The sequence below is a fragment of the Mustela putorius genome, unplaced genomic scaffold (genome assembly GCF_011764305.1).
Source record: "Mustela putorius furo isolate JIRA1106 unplaced genomic scaffold, ASM1176430v1.1 tig00000450_pilon_pilon_pilon, whole genome shotgun sequence".
Taxonomy (NCBI): Eukaryota; Metazoa; Chordata; class Mammalia; order Carnivora; family Mustelidae; genus Mustela; species Mustela putorius.
In genome coordinates, this window is record NW_025421385.1 from 14429554 (window position 1) to 14447131 (window position 17578).

At 46.4% G+C, this 17578-nt stretch overlaps 1 protein-coding gene and 1 long non-coding RNA gene across 7 annotated transcripts in view; one reads left to right on the top strand and one right to left on the bottom strand.

Moving 5' to 3' along the window:
* The first annotated feature begins 8797 nt into the window (after positions 1 to 8797).
* On the top strand, positions 8798 to 12159 carry LOC123392112. Its single transcript, XR_006606804.1, has 3 exons — positions 8798 to 8832; positions 10396 to 10548; positions 12056 to 12159. It is a non-coding gene; the product is annotated as an uncharacterized LOC123392112 (long non-coding RNA).
* Positions 11643 to 17578, bottom strand: part of ESR1 (estrogen receptor 1) — a 412487-nt gene continuing 406551 nt past the window's right edge. For all 6 annotated transcript variants that reach the window (XM_004753574.3, XM_004753571.3, XM_004753576.3 and 3 more), the window contains one exon: positions 11643 to 16183. In XM_004753574.3, coding sequence (XP_004753631.1) covers positions 15943 to 16183 — 241 coding nt within the window. In that variant the 3' untranslated portion in view covers positions 11643 to 15942. The remainder of the gene's footprint in view (positions 16184 to 17578) is intronic.

A 17578-nucleotide genomic window follows, 5' to 3' on the forward strand; every position in this document is an offset into this window, starting at 1 on the left:
CCAAGGATACTCAACAGCTATGTGGATTTTCTTAAAGCTCTCCTGTTCACATCCCTACTCTACTCCAAAACCCTCTGTTGCTTTTCATTACCTGCTAGAAGAAATAGAGTTTTCATCCACCATTCAAGTCCGAATATAATAAGATTTTATTCTGCCCCTCCGATCTTGCCAGCCAGCAGCCATCGTGGAATTGCTTGGTGCTCATGGACTTTTAATCCATCCTTTAATAACTGGAAGAGGAGGATTTATATAAAGCCCAGGTTTCAGGCTTCCCTTGAACATGGAAAGCTCTGGTGCCTTGGGTATATACTCTTGCATGCCAGTCATGGCAGGGGTGACGTGGTTGCTGTCACTTGAAGAGCACGAAGAGACAGTTTTTACATTTGCCTATTAACTCTGCCCACTACCTGTCCCAGTTTACTCCTGTGGGCATTTAGTGCACAAATCTTGCTCTACTTGGAGAATCTAAACCAAACTGAGGTACTCAACCTGAAGCTGCCTGCCATGGTTTCCATGATGATGTAGCCTGAGTGACATCTCAACTAGGGTTCCTTGAGGATTATTAGTTCTCCCAGTTCCCGGGGTCACTACAGACCTTCTCATCCCATCTCTGGGGGGTACAACCTGGGGGGCTTGCATTAGAAACAGACACCTGACGTGATTGTAGCCTGACTGTTGAAAAGAACTTCCCCATCTCCTCTTACCTCCACAGTTCTGTTCTTACCACTCTTTCTATCCTCTCCCGTAAGACTCAACTCACAAAGCCACCCTCCCTGAAGACTTCACGGCCCACTCTTAGACTATATTCAAGACTTCCCCCTACTGAATTTTCCTCACATGAGCGTTCTGTTCTCTTTTTCTTTTTTTTTAAGATTTTATTTATTTGACAGAGATCACAAGTAGGCAGAGAAGCAGGCAGAGAGAGAGGAGGAAGCAGGCTCCCCACTGAGCAGAGAGCCCGATGCGGGGCTTGATCCCAGGACCCTGAGACCATGACCTGAGCCAAAGGCAGAGGCTTTAACCACTGAGCCACCCAGGTGCCCCGAGCATTCTGTTTTCTACTGTCAGATGATTCCTATCTCTTTTCCCCAGAACGTCAGTGAGGGAACAGATCAGAGTTGAGTTATTCTTATTTTAAATAAGAGAAACCTGTGTTAAAGTTTCCCATCCTCCTGCTTCTGGAAAGGCTGTGAGCTGTGGCAGAGAATGAGCTGCAGGCACTTTTTCCGGAGATGGGGCCACGCTTTTACCTCACTTCCCTGCTACTCCTCCCGAGTAGTGGGGTCGGGGCAGTCCAGCCCTACAACAGACAAATGTTGCTGCTCTCAGGAAAATCACCACACAATGAGACATTACTCATGGAGACCAGCACCAAGAGACGGCAGGGCCCTTGCTTCTCCGCATTATGATTACTTGACTGACGAGGCATCTCCCATCACCGAAGAATCAAGTGTTAAATGTGGCTGAGAAAAAAGTTTAGTTTTGACTAAGAAAAATCTTCTAATCTTTCTGTGCCTTTCTAAATAAGCCTGTGAAGCACCCAGAGGGATGGGTGAGGTGCATTTCTATTTAATTTTTGAAGACTTCATCCAACAATGAGACAGAACAGAAGTGGAAAGTCCTGGCGGGTGGAAACATTGAAGCCGTGAGGTCCTGGCTTTTCCCCAGGGGGTGATACGACCAGGCTCTTGAGGACCAAGCCAGCCACCAATGGGGCTTGTACATCTGCTTGGAGCTCTCACACTCTTGCCTGCCTCTTGAGAAAGGGGACACAGGAAAGCATCAGGAGAACCCTTACGTGCACCCCAGCCAACCCTGGTAAGAAAGAAAGGATGTTTGGGGACAAGAGGAGGGGGTTTAAAAGAATATTGAGGGGGCAAAAGGGCCCTCATTTCTGGAGTTAAAGACTGCCACGGGCCCTGCTATGGCCTGGAGGTAGCCGGTGATCCCGAGAGTGGGGGACGAGGAAGGGCAAGGCCCAGAGCCACTGGCCGACTGGGAACATGGTGAGATTGCGCAGACAACCAGGAACTGTTAGAAGTGGTGAGGAAAGAGGAAAACCTGTAGAGCCAACATGGAGAAGTAAAGGCTTGGAGACCTAAAAGTAGAGACTTCACGGGAATTCCAAGGACGAGTGAAAGACTTTTGGGAAAACCGCCCCTGGGGAGCAGGAGTGTTGCCTCCTGGAAAATGGGGCGGCAGCAGCTTCCCTTGTTTTTGTACGAAGAGAGGAGAGACACCTTCAAAAGGCTTGGATGAGAAATTCAGCAAGCTGAGGTCTGGGATTTCCTGTTCAAAAACGCAGGTTGTGGTCAACTGATTTACAGCCTATGCTCCGGGGCCAATTATTAAGAAACTAAAGCTAAAGAACTTTACTGACAAGCCACGGAAGATATTGTAAAGCAAAAAGAGGTGGAGCAGGTTGTTTTATGAAAGCTGATCGTGGCCAAAAACACAAGGTCTCCAGGCGCTGGTGTGGGTGGGCCTGGGACCAGCCACACTGGGTGGATTCGTTCCCCGCTGCCCACCGGGCCGGCATCACCAGATGTATCCTCGGGGAACTGTGGAGAAGGAAGAGGCCCGGAGGGCGCCCTGAATAGGTCCAGACACACCAGGCAGAGGACATTCCCTTCCTGTCACGGTGTTTATCCAATGCCCACTGTGGTGCGTGACCTGCGCCAGAGCTCAGGAGGCCGGTCTCAGCCAGGAGGGACACCATCACTTCTTGTGCAACCCTCACAGGTCCTTTGAATATGGAAGAATGTGTACTTGGCTCCACCAGTGATGGCCTGAAACCGGGGTTCAAGGTCAATGAGACTAGAAGGGAACCAAACAGAAACAGTGTTTGATTTAGGGGAGAAAGGGGAGCTTAAATCTATTGCATCTGTCTTTGTCATTTCCTAGCAGCAAATTTCTTCTTTTCGCTTCTTCGTCACCTGATCTATGTGACGGTGGCGTGTGTGTTTCTGAAGAGCGTGAGTGTTCGTCTGCGGACGCAGGGACAGGGAGGCGATGGACGGGCATGGAAGCCGTTTGTCGTGAACAGCACCAAGTTCAGGTGACGCGAAGGGACATTTTACCAAGAGTGGTCATTTTTGTTTTAGATTTAATAAAACACTGTGATAAGAGGCTGACTGTCAGACTTCCATTAATCCAGAGACAATGAAACTGAAAAGGAATGGCTTTTATTTTTCAGCTCCTGGCTTCTCACTGATGTCTCCCTCAGAGTTTAAAAATCTCTTCCAGGAATCCATTTGGGAATGCCACAGAGGAGCCTGAATTTGGGGAAGAATCCTCATTCATACGAGTCAGTGAAAGGAGCGGGTGAATCGGGGGCATTTCCTGCCACTGGGCAGGACACTGGGCAAGGGCAGGCTCTGGAGGAATTCACTGGAACTGCTGAGGAAGGAGAATCTTGGAAGGCTCGAGAAGTCAGACAGTTGAGAATTGCTAATAAAAAACACAGCGACATGCTGTAACCCCATACCATTTGCTGAACGATGAGGAACATTTAATCTGGGGAGCCGAGGAAGCCAGTTGGGACAGGGGTATAATCCTTCTAAAATATAAAGGTCACAGGAAAATAAATCAACCTTGCCATTTTTTTTTTAAAACCTGTTACCTAATACAGGAGCAGGAACATAACAATTTAAAAACTCCCATTTATCAGAAGACAGTCCTTGGTAGGCTGTGGTACCCATGACGGACTGTATCAGTGCCACAGGCGGTGGAGAAGAAATCCGGGTCCTCCTGCCCCACAGTAGGGTCGGCGCCTCACAGATGTGCTTTCCAAGCCCAGGCCCGAATCCTGCTGGACACATTCTTGAGGCAGTTGCTGAGCTCAGAAAGTGAGGCTGCCAAGCAGCTGTCGACACTGCCGAGCGTTCCCAGCGGTCCCCCCAACCCCACCCCCCCCCCAGCACAGCTCCCCTCCCTCCCCTTCCCCACGTCCATGGGATTCGCAGGTTGACCGGAAACTGCAGGGGTGCGGTCTGTCCGGGCCAGGGCCCTCCAGGTGCGGTTCGGGTCCAGGACGTCTGTGCTACCTGAAAACTCATTAGCGATGTACCACTCTGGGCTCTAGGCCACCACCTGCCCCAGATTTCTCCATCTTGGGACTGGTTCACTCTCTCTCGCTGGCCGCAGAGCCCACATTCGTTATAAGCGATTTTCCCATCCCTCCCCCACAAACTTATCCATTGCATCAAATAAGTTTTCGCATAAATCTGGATTTTTCTTCTGGACTCTGGTGTGCTGTTGATCTGTCTTTCCATTGCTGTCTTAATTGTAGCAGTATATGGAATTACATGGAAAAACTGATTACAAACGTAATGTGTATATCCATATTATATCTGACTACAAAGTTATAATGTATATATCTATATTATATCTGACTACATATTGATATAACATAGATATATAGTAAATAGTATAAATATAACCACTAATATACTGACTGGCACGGTATATCTGTTACTTTATTATAGATTTTATTTATTTATTTGACAGAGCGATTTAGAGAGAGCACAAGCGGGCAGAGTGGCAGGCAGAGGAGGCAGAGAGAGAAGCAGGCTCCCCGCTGAGCGAGGAGCCCAATGCGGGACTCAATCCCAGGTCTCTGGGATCATGACGTGAGCTAAAAGCAGCCACTTAACTGACTGAGCCACACAGGCGCCCCTATTATAAGTTTTAATACATCTAAAGACAAACCCCATTTCGTTCTCTTTTTTATAAGTTCTACTTTAAAGGCTAATTGTTAAAGTCAACCATTTGAACTACAAAAGATTTTCCTGTTTCCTAAAGAAAAATGAGCAGTTTCTGACCTCCTTCTCATTCCTCTATTTGGTGTTACCTTTCTAAGCTTTTTGATTTCGTTATTCAAACAGTACACACGTACTGCTTTTAAAGATGAGCTCTATTTTTATTTTTCTGTGACTTGCATTTTTAACTTAACAGAGTTCCGCAGACCTAGTACATACGCGTTTATTTCACTGGACTCCTCAAGATCTTCCTTCAATGGTGGGTTCCTTCCAGATCTTTCCTGTCAAACCATGCTGCTGTTGACTCGCATGTATCTGCATACATATCTTTGGGTATTGCTGTCTTTAGTTCCGTAAAAGCATTGTTCTAGGTGGAACTTCTGAATCAGAAAGGTATGGACATTGTAAATTTCAATAAATTTGCCAGGTTATTTTCTGAAAAGTTGTAGTGATTTACAATCCCCACCCCCCACAGTGGGGAAGAGAACAGTATTTTCACTCCCCACTCCCCCTAATCTAAAGCAGTGATTTCTAAGTTATGGGAATCATTTCTAAGTTATCAATGTCTAAATTCTGCACATTAGAATCTCTCAGGGAACTGACAAAAATGTAAAATCCCATGCCTCACCTTAAGCTAATTAAATCACGAGCCCTGAGGATCAGTATTTGTCGGTAGCTCTCTGGTGAGTGCCATGCCCCAGACAAGTTTGGAAGAGCTGGACCAAATGTTACCACTTTTCTAAAATATTGCCCAACGGAGGGCAACAGTAGCTCATTGTTTTTAAAATTTGCATTTCTGTGACCTGTTTATATGATGATTCTGTTTTTGTTACCTCTGTCTTTTATTCATATGTCTTCCATAACCTCTACTTTTCTCTTGTTTTTCTTTCACTTTTTTACCATTTCCAAGGAATGCTTTATATATTAGAGAAATAAATAACCCTGTATATCATTTGTCTTGACGTTATACAGTCCTTTAGTTACACAGAACATTTTAATTTTTATGTCCTCATATCTGACAGGTTCTTTCTCCTTTATAGATTCTGGATAGTCTATAGTAAGGAGGTCTTTTCCTCTCCAAAATTATGAAAATGGTTGCTTGCATTTTCTTCCAGTAGGTTTCTAATCTATCTGGAGTCATTTTTGTAGTTTTAACGTGAAGTAGGAAGCTACTTGTCAACTTCCAGACAATTGCCCCAATGCCAGTAGGGAACAAGACAATGATACTTCCTTTTATCACTAGCTTTAGCAGCCAAAAGCCAGCATGGGGCTTGTTAAATAAATTTGACTGCATCCCTAATATTTACTATAATGCAACTATTTTTTAAAATGAGATTAATCTATATTTATTGAGGAAGATATTAAATTTTTTTAAAAAGCTATGGAATAGTGTCTAAATACTTTCCCATTTTTGTAGGAAGAAAACCCATGTTAATTGCCTAAGGCAAGGAAAATTTTAGAAAGATATATATGAAATTCAAGGCTTCACATTGTGAATAGAATCATCAGGGGGAGAAACTATTTGAAGTACATTATTTAAATTGTGACAAGGAGCATGATTTGTTTTTGAGATCCTAATTGCTGTAATACTGATAATTTTAAAATCAGCCAAAAGGGTACTTCTGTTGTTGCCTGAGAGACATTTGATTTGCTTTTTAATTAAAAAGCAATTTGGATATGCTCAGCATAAATGTTTGGGGGTCGCTTATTAAAAGTACCATCTTCATGGCTGACTTCGCACTGGATGGTGAACTTAGTGTGGCTTCCAGTTCCAGGGTGGAAGGGCCACAGTGGGCGAGCCCCCAATTTCGGACGAGGAGACTCCCTGATGGAGGGTATCCAGTGAACCCCAGAGAAGAGCCTTCCTGGGAGAGAGGTCCTCCCAGTGAGATTCCTTTGCTCAAGTAACACCTCGGCTTTCTGAACTACTCTCTGCTCCAGAAGTTTCCACCTGCGGGTGAGATCAGTCCATCAGGGACATCATGGCCACCGGAAGTGGTGGGGGCGGGGCCACCGGAAGTGGTGGGGCGGGCACCGGAAGTGGTGGGGCGGGGCACCGGAAGTGGTGGGGTGGGCACCGGAAGTGGTGGGGGTGGGGGCACCAGCAGTCCCTCGGAAAGCCCGGGCGGCTTCTAATATGCCTTTCCTCCCCGAGACAGGCTTCAGAGATTCACTTGCTTGACTTTTTCCTTAAAATTTGTTCCTAATCAACAACCTGCCTTAACCATTCTGCCTCCTTAAGCCGGGCTTGGCGTGGGGCTCGGCCCCTCCTGTCCTCCACCACCCTCACGGATTCTGCTGATCAGAATGGAAACCTGATAGAGGAAGGAAGGTCCTGGACGTTTATAAAGTCCTCTGTGTCCAAGTCTTATGAAGGAGGCTCCCCTGTAGCAGAGACTCAAGGGCCACAGGCCCAGCCAGCTCAACCCGGTAGCTGGACCACCTCCTAGCTGTGTAGTCTGGGCAAGTTGCCTCACCTCTCTGGTCCTCATTAGCCTCCTGAGGAACAAGGTAGTCCCCACTGCAGGAGGTTCTGTTGAGGACTGAAGACATCCGTGTGTGTCCTGTATGGTGCGTGACAAGAAGGGACAGATATGCTGGCCATTTGATGATTGTTTCCTCTAACATCAAACTGATTTCAGAAATAGCTATGGGAAGAGTTTCTAGAGCGCACATTAATTTTCAGACTTTTCTGGGAGGAGAAAAGCTTGCCCACCCAGGAGTTGCCCAGGAGTAACAACACTGGCTGCAGGGCTATTCTCAGCGTGACCCTGGGGCCAGTCAGACTCCCAAGTCCTGGTAGGATTGCTCAGCATGGCATCCCTGCTGGGGTAGCTCAATACTTGATCAGCCCTCCCGTACCTCAATCTGGCTGCCTTTTGCGGTTCCTCCCTCTATGGCGTCCATGGAACATTCTTTCATTTTTTCCCCCAGTTGATTTGTTGGGTTTTGTTTGGGGGACAGGGAGGGGGTAAGGCGAGGGCTGCAATGTTCTTGCTTGGAATGGAAATGACATCTTCGCTCCTGGGTGGTAGGCACAGAAAGTTCTGCAAATCCTTTGGCCGGTCAGCAATCACGTTGTTTGTGTCCTAGCTGGAGCATCTGCCAGGTTCCGGGGTCCTTGGTGTTCCCTCCACTGTGAGTGCTGGCATCAGGAGAGCAAGGGTTCTGGCCCCTGTGCAGAGCTCCTTTCTCAGAGCCGGGGACTTCCCACTGGCAAAGACAGGGCACCCCTGGCTTCCCAGAGCTCTGCAGGAGTGGGAGGTCGGAGACCTAGATGGTGACCCAGATGGTAGTCAGGCAGGTGATAAACCTTGTTTGTTCAGGGTTTTGGATTCTTTTGATTCTGTGAGGTCCTGGTACCCCTTCCCTGGGGTTTCATTGAGCAGTTTCTTCTCCTGGTGGCCTTGTGGTATCCCCAAGGGTGAGCTGCCCTGCCAGCATCAGAGAGTGCATATCTCCAGTATCAGAGGGGTAGGGGGCTGGAGAACAGGAAGACCCACTTGTCAGGATATTTTAGTGGAAATGGAACACAGGAAATTTGAGAGGGAACCCATTTTATCTTTCTGCCTCTATGCATTCGTAGAGAATAATGAATAATCTCTGTATTGCTTTAAGTTCTCTGATGTTGACTTCCCATTATTATTTTTTTTAAAACATGGTCCAAAGCTTAGCAGTTTTTTCCATAGTGTGAAGCTTGGAGCTGCCTTGGGTTCTGTTCTCTTGGGATTCAGGTCTTCTTCCTGGATCCAGGGTCTCATGATCCTAGGCTAGAAGGGCTTGGTACCAACCTTGCCAAGTAATGAAAACAAGATTCTCTATGCAAACCTCCCAGCTTTTTTTTTTTCCCCCATAAATCCACTAAAGCTTTTCTTTTTACACATTTTATTTTTCGCATTCAAGAATGGATTTGATTATAAGGATTGTTTTGTGTGTTTGTTTCATTTAAGTAGGCTCCATGCCTAGCACGGAGCCCATCGTGGGGCTTTGAACTCATGACCCAGAGATCAAGACCTGAGCTGAGATCAGGAGGTAGACGCTGAACCGACTGAGCCACCTGGGTGCCCCTATGGTAAAGACTGTTAAGAGCCATTTTTCAGCATTTAATAATACATTCAAAAATAAGTGAATGGATGATTTTCTCTGGTTTATAATCCATCTCCCATGAAGCAGGGGGCAGTTCCGGCATCACACATTCAGCCCTTTCCTTCATATTGAAGGACAAGCTTCCCTGGTATGGTTGAACCCCAGAAAGCCAGCTGCACCTGGTGTCCTTGAGGCACTAGGATGACACACAAGGCAGCTGCCGCTGGCAGTGACAGGATTCCCTCCTGTGACCACAACCTCTTGTTGTTCCTGCCCCATCCCCAGCCTGGGTTTAGGCATCCTCGGGATTCCCACATGTTTTTTCTGGTTGTAAATGTGGAAATATTCAAGAACCTTCATGGCTGAAACTCTGTTGAGCCTGGGATGAACTCAAGCATTCAGTCATCCCATAAAAAATATTTATCAGCTCACAAACCTTTCATTGGCTTTTCTCACAGTTTTTGATGTCTTGATAAAAAGGCATCTGCTGACAGGTCGAGTGCTGCGGAAAGACCTAGCAGGGCATGGAGTCCAGAAAGTCATGCAGAGTGCTATCTCGCGGCCTTCTGAGTGACTGGCTCATGGCCAAGAGTCCAGAACCGGCCACTTTGGACTCTTTTCCTCTGCTCCGTAGTTGTCTGGCCACTGAAGCTCCCCCCCCCCCGTTTCAAAATCACTTTAGAAAATGTTTTCCCAAAGGCTTCCTTGCTTCAGGTTTTTTTTTTTTTCTTGTCTTTCATCTAATTGGGATGAGAGCCACTGTTTTGTCCCTTCTACCCAGACACTAAGTGCCTTGGCTGAAGGCCATGGTCTTGTTCCTGGGCCATGAGCTAGGTGCTGGTCTTGTGACAAAGAAAGGGAGTGAGCCTCACCTAGGTACGGTCCCCTCTGAAAGCCCCACTTCTGGTGGGGTGCCGCTGCCTCAGACCTCAAGGTCTCGGGTCATCAGCTAGAAATAGTTCTCCCCCTGGTGCCAAGGTGCAGAGGAAAATCACTCCTCCCCCGCCATTCCTGGCAGAAACCAGGGGCAGGACGGTGTGCCTGGTACAACCTCAGAAATCAAAAAGCTCTGGCACTAAGTGTCAGGGACGGTAGCAAAAGAAGTGCTTCGCAGGCTCTGCTGTCCAAGGGCCACCCATCGGAAAGGGAGGGGGATACATTTTTTTCAGAACTTGAGGGACATAGCATTAAGCTTCCTGTCCAAAATGCCCTAAGACTCATGTTTTGCCTTAAAAGTTCATGTGAATTTTTCTACTCATAAAATGTCAACTTGGTTAAATAAAAAATTAGCACATTCTCTGATCTTGATTAAAATTTCACATGTATTGGGGCGCCTGAGTGGCTCAGTGGGTTAAGCCTTTTTCTCTTGGTTTCGGTTCAGATCATGATCTAGGGGTCATGAGATGGAGCATTGGGCTCCGTGCTCAGTGGTGACAGTGTTTGGGACCCTCTCCCCCTCTACCTCTGTCCCTCCCCGTGCCACACGCGTACCTGCGCATGCTCTCTCTCTTTCTAATAAATAAATAAATCTTTAAAATTTTTTTCACAGATGTTATATGGCTTTAACTTCCAAGAACCTCAAACCCAGTTTCTGAAATGGGAGTCATGTTTACAGTCCGGAGAAGTGATCAGATGTCTGCCATTCCTGAGATTTCTGATACTGCGGAAACCTTACTTAACTGCGTTCTCGGTTTCCTCCCTGGTAAGTAAGGACCGTAACATATCTACCCTCATATCCTAACTAGATAAAGATTACCTAGAAAAATTTGTACAGAGCTAGTATGTTGCATTGTGAAGCACCCAGTAAATGGGACTTTTCTGTGTGAGAATGTGCATGTGCTGCAACGCCGGGGGAAAGGAAAATCAAACATCATTCCTTATGTGCAACACATTTTGGCTTAGGGGTTATCTCATCCACACAGAGGAAACTCCTGCTAAAGGGAAGTCACATCACCTGTACTTTCAACCAGGTGTCCCAGATCGTCTGCAGGCAGTTCCGGTAGAAAGCGTATCTCTGTCTTGAGTGACCATCGCTTGCCTGGACTTAGCACTACTTATTTGGTGGTAGCCCTAAATCTTGCAATTTTAAGCAACCATGAATGTGGACATAAAACGAGCTTTTTAATGCACATAGCCTGTGGTGTAAGTAATACAAATTGTGAACATTTGCTCCCCTGAGGTATATATTCTGTATTTGGGGAGAAACAAATCTAAATATGGCAAGTCTTAATTTAAAGGTCCGTTAAAGGCTTAAGAATGTGTCATATTGGAGACTGTGATCTGGAGCCAGTTCGTGCGTAGAATCTATCTTTAGTCCCCATTCCAGCCTTGACACACAGATCGCAAACCATTCTCCTCAAAGCTGGAGACCCCTGGAAATAACACACGGCACATGAAGACAACCGCATTCCTTGGTATTCAGAGAAGGATAGTAAGGGACAAAGAGACTGTGGAGACACATACAGAATGAAAGCACCTCATGCAATCCTCAAAACCACCCTGTGAATTAGGTGTTACTGTCACCATTTTGTTGACAAGGAAGGGGAGGCTCTGAAAAATTCATTGCCAGCGATCATAAGCCTTGTCTGTGGTAGAACCAGGAAATGAGGCCAGGTCTGCTGGCCTCCAACGTCAGCACACTTCCTCCTGTCCCCCGGCGGCCAGGGGGCGGGGCGGGGGGAGGAGCCTGACATCAGAATGATCTTCGCGATTCCCGCATTCCACCACCTTGGTTTGAGGCAATCAGTGGTAAACCATTAGCATGAAGGGAGTTTACAGAAACCCAGCCGGTTGACATTTGTTTAATTTTTTATTTGAACATCAAATAGATTGAGAAAATTGTTTACAAGTGCTTGAGCATCCCGCTGGACTCCTTACTTTTTAAAGGTGCGAAAGAGGTTTACAAGTGTGTTTCATTAAACAAAGCAAAGCTGCAACGAAACAGAATCACATCAGTAATAGTATGCATCTGCGAAAAGGCATATTAAACCATCAGACACAATTTGGCATATAAGCCTTTTCCCATAAAACAAGAGCTCTACATTGAAGAGTATGTTGTGCACAAAAAGCATTGTTTATAAGCTGTGAGAGAACATAAACTGGCATAATTTCACTTATTAATTCAAGTTTCTATGACCAATGACCTCTCTGTGAATGCAAAGGGGTCCACATCTCAGGCACCTACTCATGGGGCTGTATGTTGTTTCCAGGGTACACAGCTCTATACAAACACACTGAAGATGGATTTGGAATATGGCAGCATTTACATATTTTAAAAGTTCAGGCACATTTGGATGCAAAAAAAAAAAAAGAAGAAGAAGAAGAAGAGAAATTGTCCTTGAACCTCTGAAAGACAGTGCAAAATTGAAGTGCCAAAGTAGAGCCAGCGGTTACTTAGAAAACAATGACAAACGACATAGAAAGAGGCCACACTCACTTTAACCCAAATGAGAAGGAGATGTGGCCAGAAACAGAGGAATCACACTAATGAAAAGATGAATATTTGGGACCACAGTTGAATTTCTTTGCTCCAGCTGCGAGTAAGTTTTCAGGGAGTTCACCTAGGAAGTGTGCAGTGTAATCTGGATTGTCCTCCCAAGCCTTGCACCGAAGGGAAGCAGGATTGCCTCACAAACTACTCTACGATTCTAACTGCCTTCCGAGTAACTCGTTTCCTAAAGCGGATTTGCCTGTGAACATTAGCTACTACTACAGTCCTAGTGATCATTCCCAGCATCCACAGTCCATCTCAGAGTGGGAAAATATGAATAGGAAGGGATATGCATTGGTTTCATGTAGGGGTACTCTAAACCAACAGCCTAAATCAGTGGCCATTTCAGTGTATAAGATTTTAATGTAAGAACACCTTCATGTGATCGAGAGTAAATGATCAAGAAGTCCGTTATTTGATCAGCCCACAAAAAGGCATGGGATACGGCATGGTTAGATAGCCTTGCAAGGTTCAGAGGAAACTCTAACCAATGACTCTACTTCCTTTGGGGCTGGATTTTGCAACCTCTGTAGAGTCTTCTCTTTGGATGAACTAGCTTCTCTGATGGTTGCACATCAGCCTTCCAGAATCATCACAGCAAGCCCAGAGCTAAGCAAGGGCCAAAAGAAACTCAGATTGCTAGCTATTCCTTAGACTGTCCAGTGGACGATGCCTGGTCTGCCATAGAACTCCAGATGCCATTTTAGAAATGGCTACCATCCGTAGTTCACAGGGCACAAGAGGGGTACAGAAGCCTGGTGCAAACCCCAAATACCAGTATCCATGTGCCTCAAAATACTTGCAAAGCTCTTATTACTGTATTTCCCACTCTCGAAATTCCTGAACCTACTTCCCCACCCTACCCTAACGCCCAGGTTGATTATATCTTTCAAAACTTAAATTACCTCAGCATGGCGGGGGTGGGGGTGGGGGGGAGAGAAGCACGTTCCCTACCCCCAACAGCAGTATCAGCTGCAAAGTGTCAGCTGTCTAATAGTGGCGCTTCAAAGAAGAATGAAAAGAGATTTCTAAAATTATTTGAATTTTCCTGGGCTAACATTCCAACCATCTGGTGTTCTCTGCCCATCTCAAAGGTAGTAGTATCTTTAACATGAATACAAACACATTAGATGAATAATGTAAAACCCTCCACTTTATTATTGTTTGGATTTAGCTGGTATTACATCATCTATAGTACTAGAATTTTTTTGTCTGTTTTTCTTTTTTTAAAAGAAAATCTAAGTATAAACATTAAAAAGAACCCACTGACCCATTAGGTACTGTCCAAAAATATTACTACTGATATTTTGGTAAAGTAAAATTAGCTGCCCTGAATAATTTTCCTTTGCAGGCATAATCTCTGCTACATAAGATTGTCTATCATTCGATATCCAACAATAGGCATCTGGATTAGTGCTATTTTGTCTACTGTGGATATAAAAGTTGATATGAAATGTGATCTTCATTTAAATGAATAATCACCAGGCCCTAGGTATCAATGACTCCATACATGACAAGGTAGCTATACAAAAAAAACTAAATGTTTTTCGTTGGTTTTGCATGTTTAACCCAGTCAAATTAAATCCAGAACGGAATTACTACATTCAATTGTCTGATAAAGCATTGCAATTTCAAAAAAAATATATATTATACTATATAAGGTGCTTCTTAAACAAAACAACAACAAAAGAATTATGTTCTAAACACGTTCTTAACTGCAGATACACAAAATTGCTCCTAAATTCAGATGCACATATATGAAAAAAAACTTTTTTTATTTTTTGGCCCTCCCAGGTTCCCAGTCCTTTGGTGCTCACTTACTAAGTAATCAAAAATGAGTGAAATCTACTTTTTGAAATAGGCATCCCAAGAGAAGTCCTAGAAGCTTGACTGGGTCGTTGGCTAACACATCACTTCTCAGTGGGGTTTGAATTATAGACAATGAGGTCACCGGAGGAAACCAAACTTACTTTTTGGCTGAGAAGAAGAGATACACCCTAGTTGCTCTGGGGAAGCAAAGGCCTAGGGTAGGCTGCCCTGTGGCTGGACTGAGCCTTTCTCGTTTAGCCTGCAGGTCAAAGGATTCCTACAGCTCCCCATTCTAGTCTTGCTTTCTTGGCTTATGAAGTTTAATGAAATGAGCTTCGGGGGAGTTTTTTTCCCCAAGGCCAAACCCTGGTTTCTGGATGAGCTCTAAACGACCAAGAACGAGTAGAGTCTGACCAGGTCCCAGGCAGCCTGAGGAGTGAGCCTCCATTCCGTGCTTTCTAGCCCCAGTCAGTCGTGTGCTGGGCCAACCAACAGGAAGAACACAGCTGTTTACTGCTGTTCCTTCCAGTCAGGGTGGTGAGAAGAGAAGGGCCACCCATGGATCCCAGCCCCACTGTGCCCACAGGGCCTGCCAGGGGCACTCCTGGGTAGAGCTACAGCCCGAGGCAGGGTCACCGTGAACCTTCAGTTTTCTCGGGTTGCTGCCCTATTCTCCTCCTGTTCTCTAATATTTCCAATGATCATACACATTCACTGTTGCTCCAAGTGTCCCAGCGCTAAGAGTGTCACCAGGGTGCCCACTGATTTAAACTGCCCTTGGTCATACGCTGGGCACTACTACCTGTGATGAATTTACTCTGTGTTAAGTTACACACCAGGAAGATCTGAGCAGCGCGCCCTCTGCTGGTGAGTGTGAGACCACAGGAGAACAGGGCCTGAAGCTGATGGGTGGGGCAAGTCCTGGCGGAAGAAGGCTTTCTTTCATAAATTGAAAGCAAAAAACAAACCCCAATAATTTATCCCTTAGAAGGAAACTGGTCTATGTGGAGGTGAATTAACTGCGACCAACTTGGTGTTTCCCATAGGTCCATGGGAAGCAAGAATTAACTGGAATCCAGGCCCCGCATGTAGTGTTCTCAAAAAACCAGTGTAAGAACATGCAGCAGCTCAAGGCGCAGCGTATCAAACCGACAGAGTTTTGACAATTAGGGGGCCTTCCTCCTCTGTGGGCATCTTGTATTCCTATAGGGCAAATGAGTAGACAATCACTGAATATTCGGCTCCAGCCATGCAACAGAGCAAAAGCTTTAAGGTATTACTTTAATAAAATGATACGTTGCTATAGGAATACAGGACAATGCCATAATGAACCCTTGACCTCGCTCTCTCCAAGTCAGCAAGGAAAGGAGCCACTTTCAAGTCTCTCCTGTGGCTTTTTCTTAGATCCACTAAGAAGCACTTCACAGAGATGAAACGTCCACTCTCCAGGTCTGGGTCTCAACAAGTAGCTTAAATGCACAGTCACCCAGTCCCAGCGCCTAGACTGAGTTTGGTCATGGAAAGCTACAGAATCCTCATGCTTAGTAATGTAGCAAAGAGAGAAGAGAGAGAGAGAGAGAGTCCAAGAATTTAGCCCTGGAATCCCTTTGGCTGTCCCCCAAAGAAGGCGTGCCACTAAGCACTGAGCAAGCAAACAAATGGCCACTCATATATCAGAAAGCCACGGTGGCGGGTGCGAGCTGGAGTGAGTGCGGGCGCGGGACTCTGCGATCGCCAAGTACGACGTGGGTAAAAGGCCGCGGGGATTCTCAGGACCTCGGGGTGGCCCCGGAGCTCTCAGACCGTGGAGGGGAAGCTCGCCGCCTCCTCGGTGATGTAATAGGCTTGCAGGGAATGTGACGAAGTGGCGCCCGTGGTGGCCAGCTGGCTCTCGCTCATCTCCTCCATGGGCGCGCTCCCGCCCCCACGGCCGGCGGGGGCGTGCAGGCGGTGCGCGTCCAGCATCTCCAGCAGCAGGTCGTAGAGAGGCACCACGTTCTTGCACTTCATGCTGTAGAGGTGCTCCATGCCTTTGTTGCTGCGGGGGCGGGAGACACGGGGAGGACCACGTTAGCGCGACCCGAGCTCTAGGCCCCGCTGCGACCCCCACCAAGGGCGAGGGAGGCAAACTCCAAAGACACCTGCCAACCTTTCTCGCCCTTTAAAGAGCCGTTTCAGGATCTGCCGTGCAGGTGGCTGCCTTCCCCTGACTCACTTGAGGTTCTCTTCCCCTCTAGTAGCATCCCATCTAAAAAGAGAAGAGGGACCAGACAGCCATGGAGGTGGGAATTTTTTAAAATGCAAAAAAACAGGAGTAGCCTGGGTGGCTCAGTCGGTTTAGCGGCTGCCATCAGCTCAGGTCTTGGCCCCAGGGTCCTGGGATCGAGCCCCATGTCGGGCTCCCTGCTGGGGGCGGGGGGGGGCTGCTTCTCCTTCTCCCTCTGCCTGCTGCTCTCACTATTTGTACTATCTCTGTATCAAATAAATAAAACCTTAAAAATAAATAAATAAATGCAGAAAACAGTTCAAGGACTTCCTTGTTTCAGACGTTCTAGGTGTTTGCTCATTAATCAGAATAAGATCTAAATTTCTTTCATGCACTGCAAGGTCTAAGTGATGGAGCTTCTGCCGAACTCTCAGAGCTCCCCCTGCCCTTCTCCCCTGGCTTATGCTTTTTAGCCCAGCCGGCTTTTGTGCTAGAAAGAAAAACGTAACTGAGCTTTTAAAGAAGGAGCTGGAAGAAACTGAGTTCTTCAGTTCCAGACACGGGTGTCTGCACTCGCTGCCTCCTCTGCCTGGGGCCTCCTTCCCCAAACCTTCAAATGCTGCCTCCTCTGAAAGATCTTTTGCTGCCACAGTCGTAGTGACTTCAAGGCCCTGTCTATGGCTTTGGCTGTCCTCTAACATTTATTCTGTTTTCCTCCCAGTGCCAGGACAACCTGAAATTCCTCTCCGGACACACGCAGGCTTATTCTTGCCGCACTCGCATACACCAGTACAGTCAGGGCAAGCTCCCTGCGGGGCAGCGATGTGCCTACCCTGTGGGCCTACAGCAGTGCCAAGAATGTGCTAGATACTCAGACAACAGGGACAAATGGACACAGGGAAATGTGGGTAAATGGCATTTCTTCTTTTAACCTCTGTCCTCCCCATCTTCCCCAAGCCACAGCTCTGCTCTTTCCCCACCCGCCACCCATGGAAAAGACATAGAGCAGCTCTTATCGATCTTGAGATATTTTAAAAAGAATTATGTATCATGAGGAAACGGGACCAAAAGAGTGCCCTGGAAAATAGTTGCCTATTTTGGTAGGGGAAGAGTCAGCACAAGCTGGAAACAGGCCATGAAAATCCAACATCAGACTGTTCAGGTCTTACAACACTACAACCTAATTACATATCTAAGTGGAGTTTGTTTGTTTGTTTTTCACTTAAA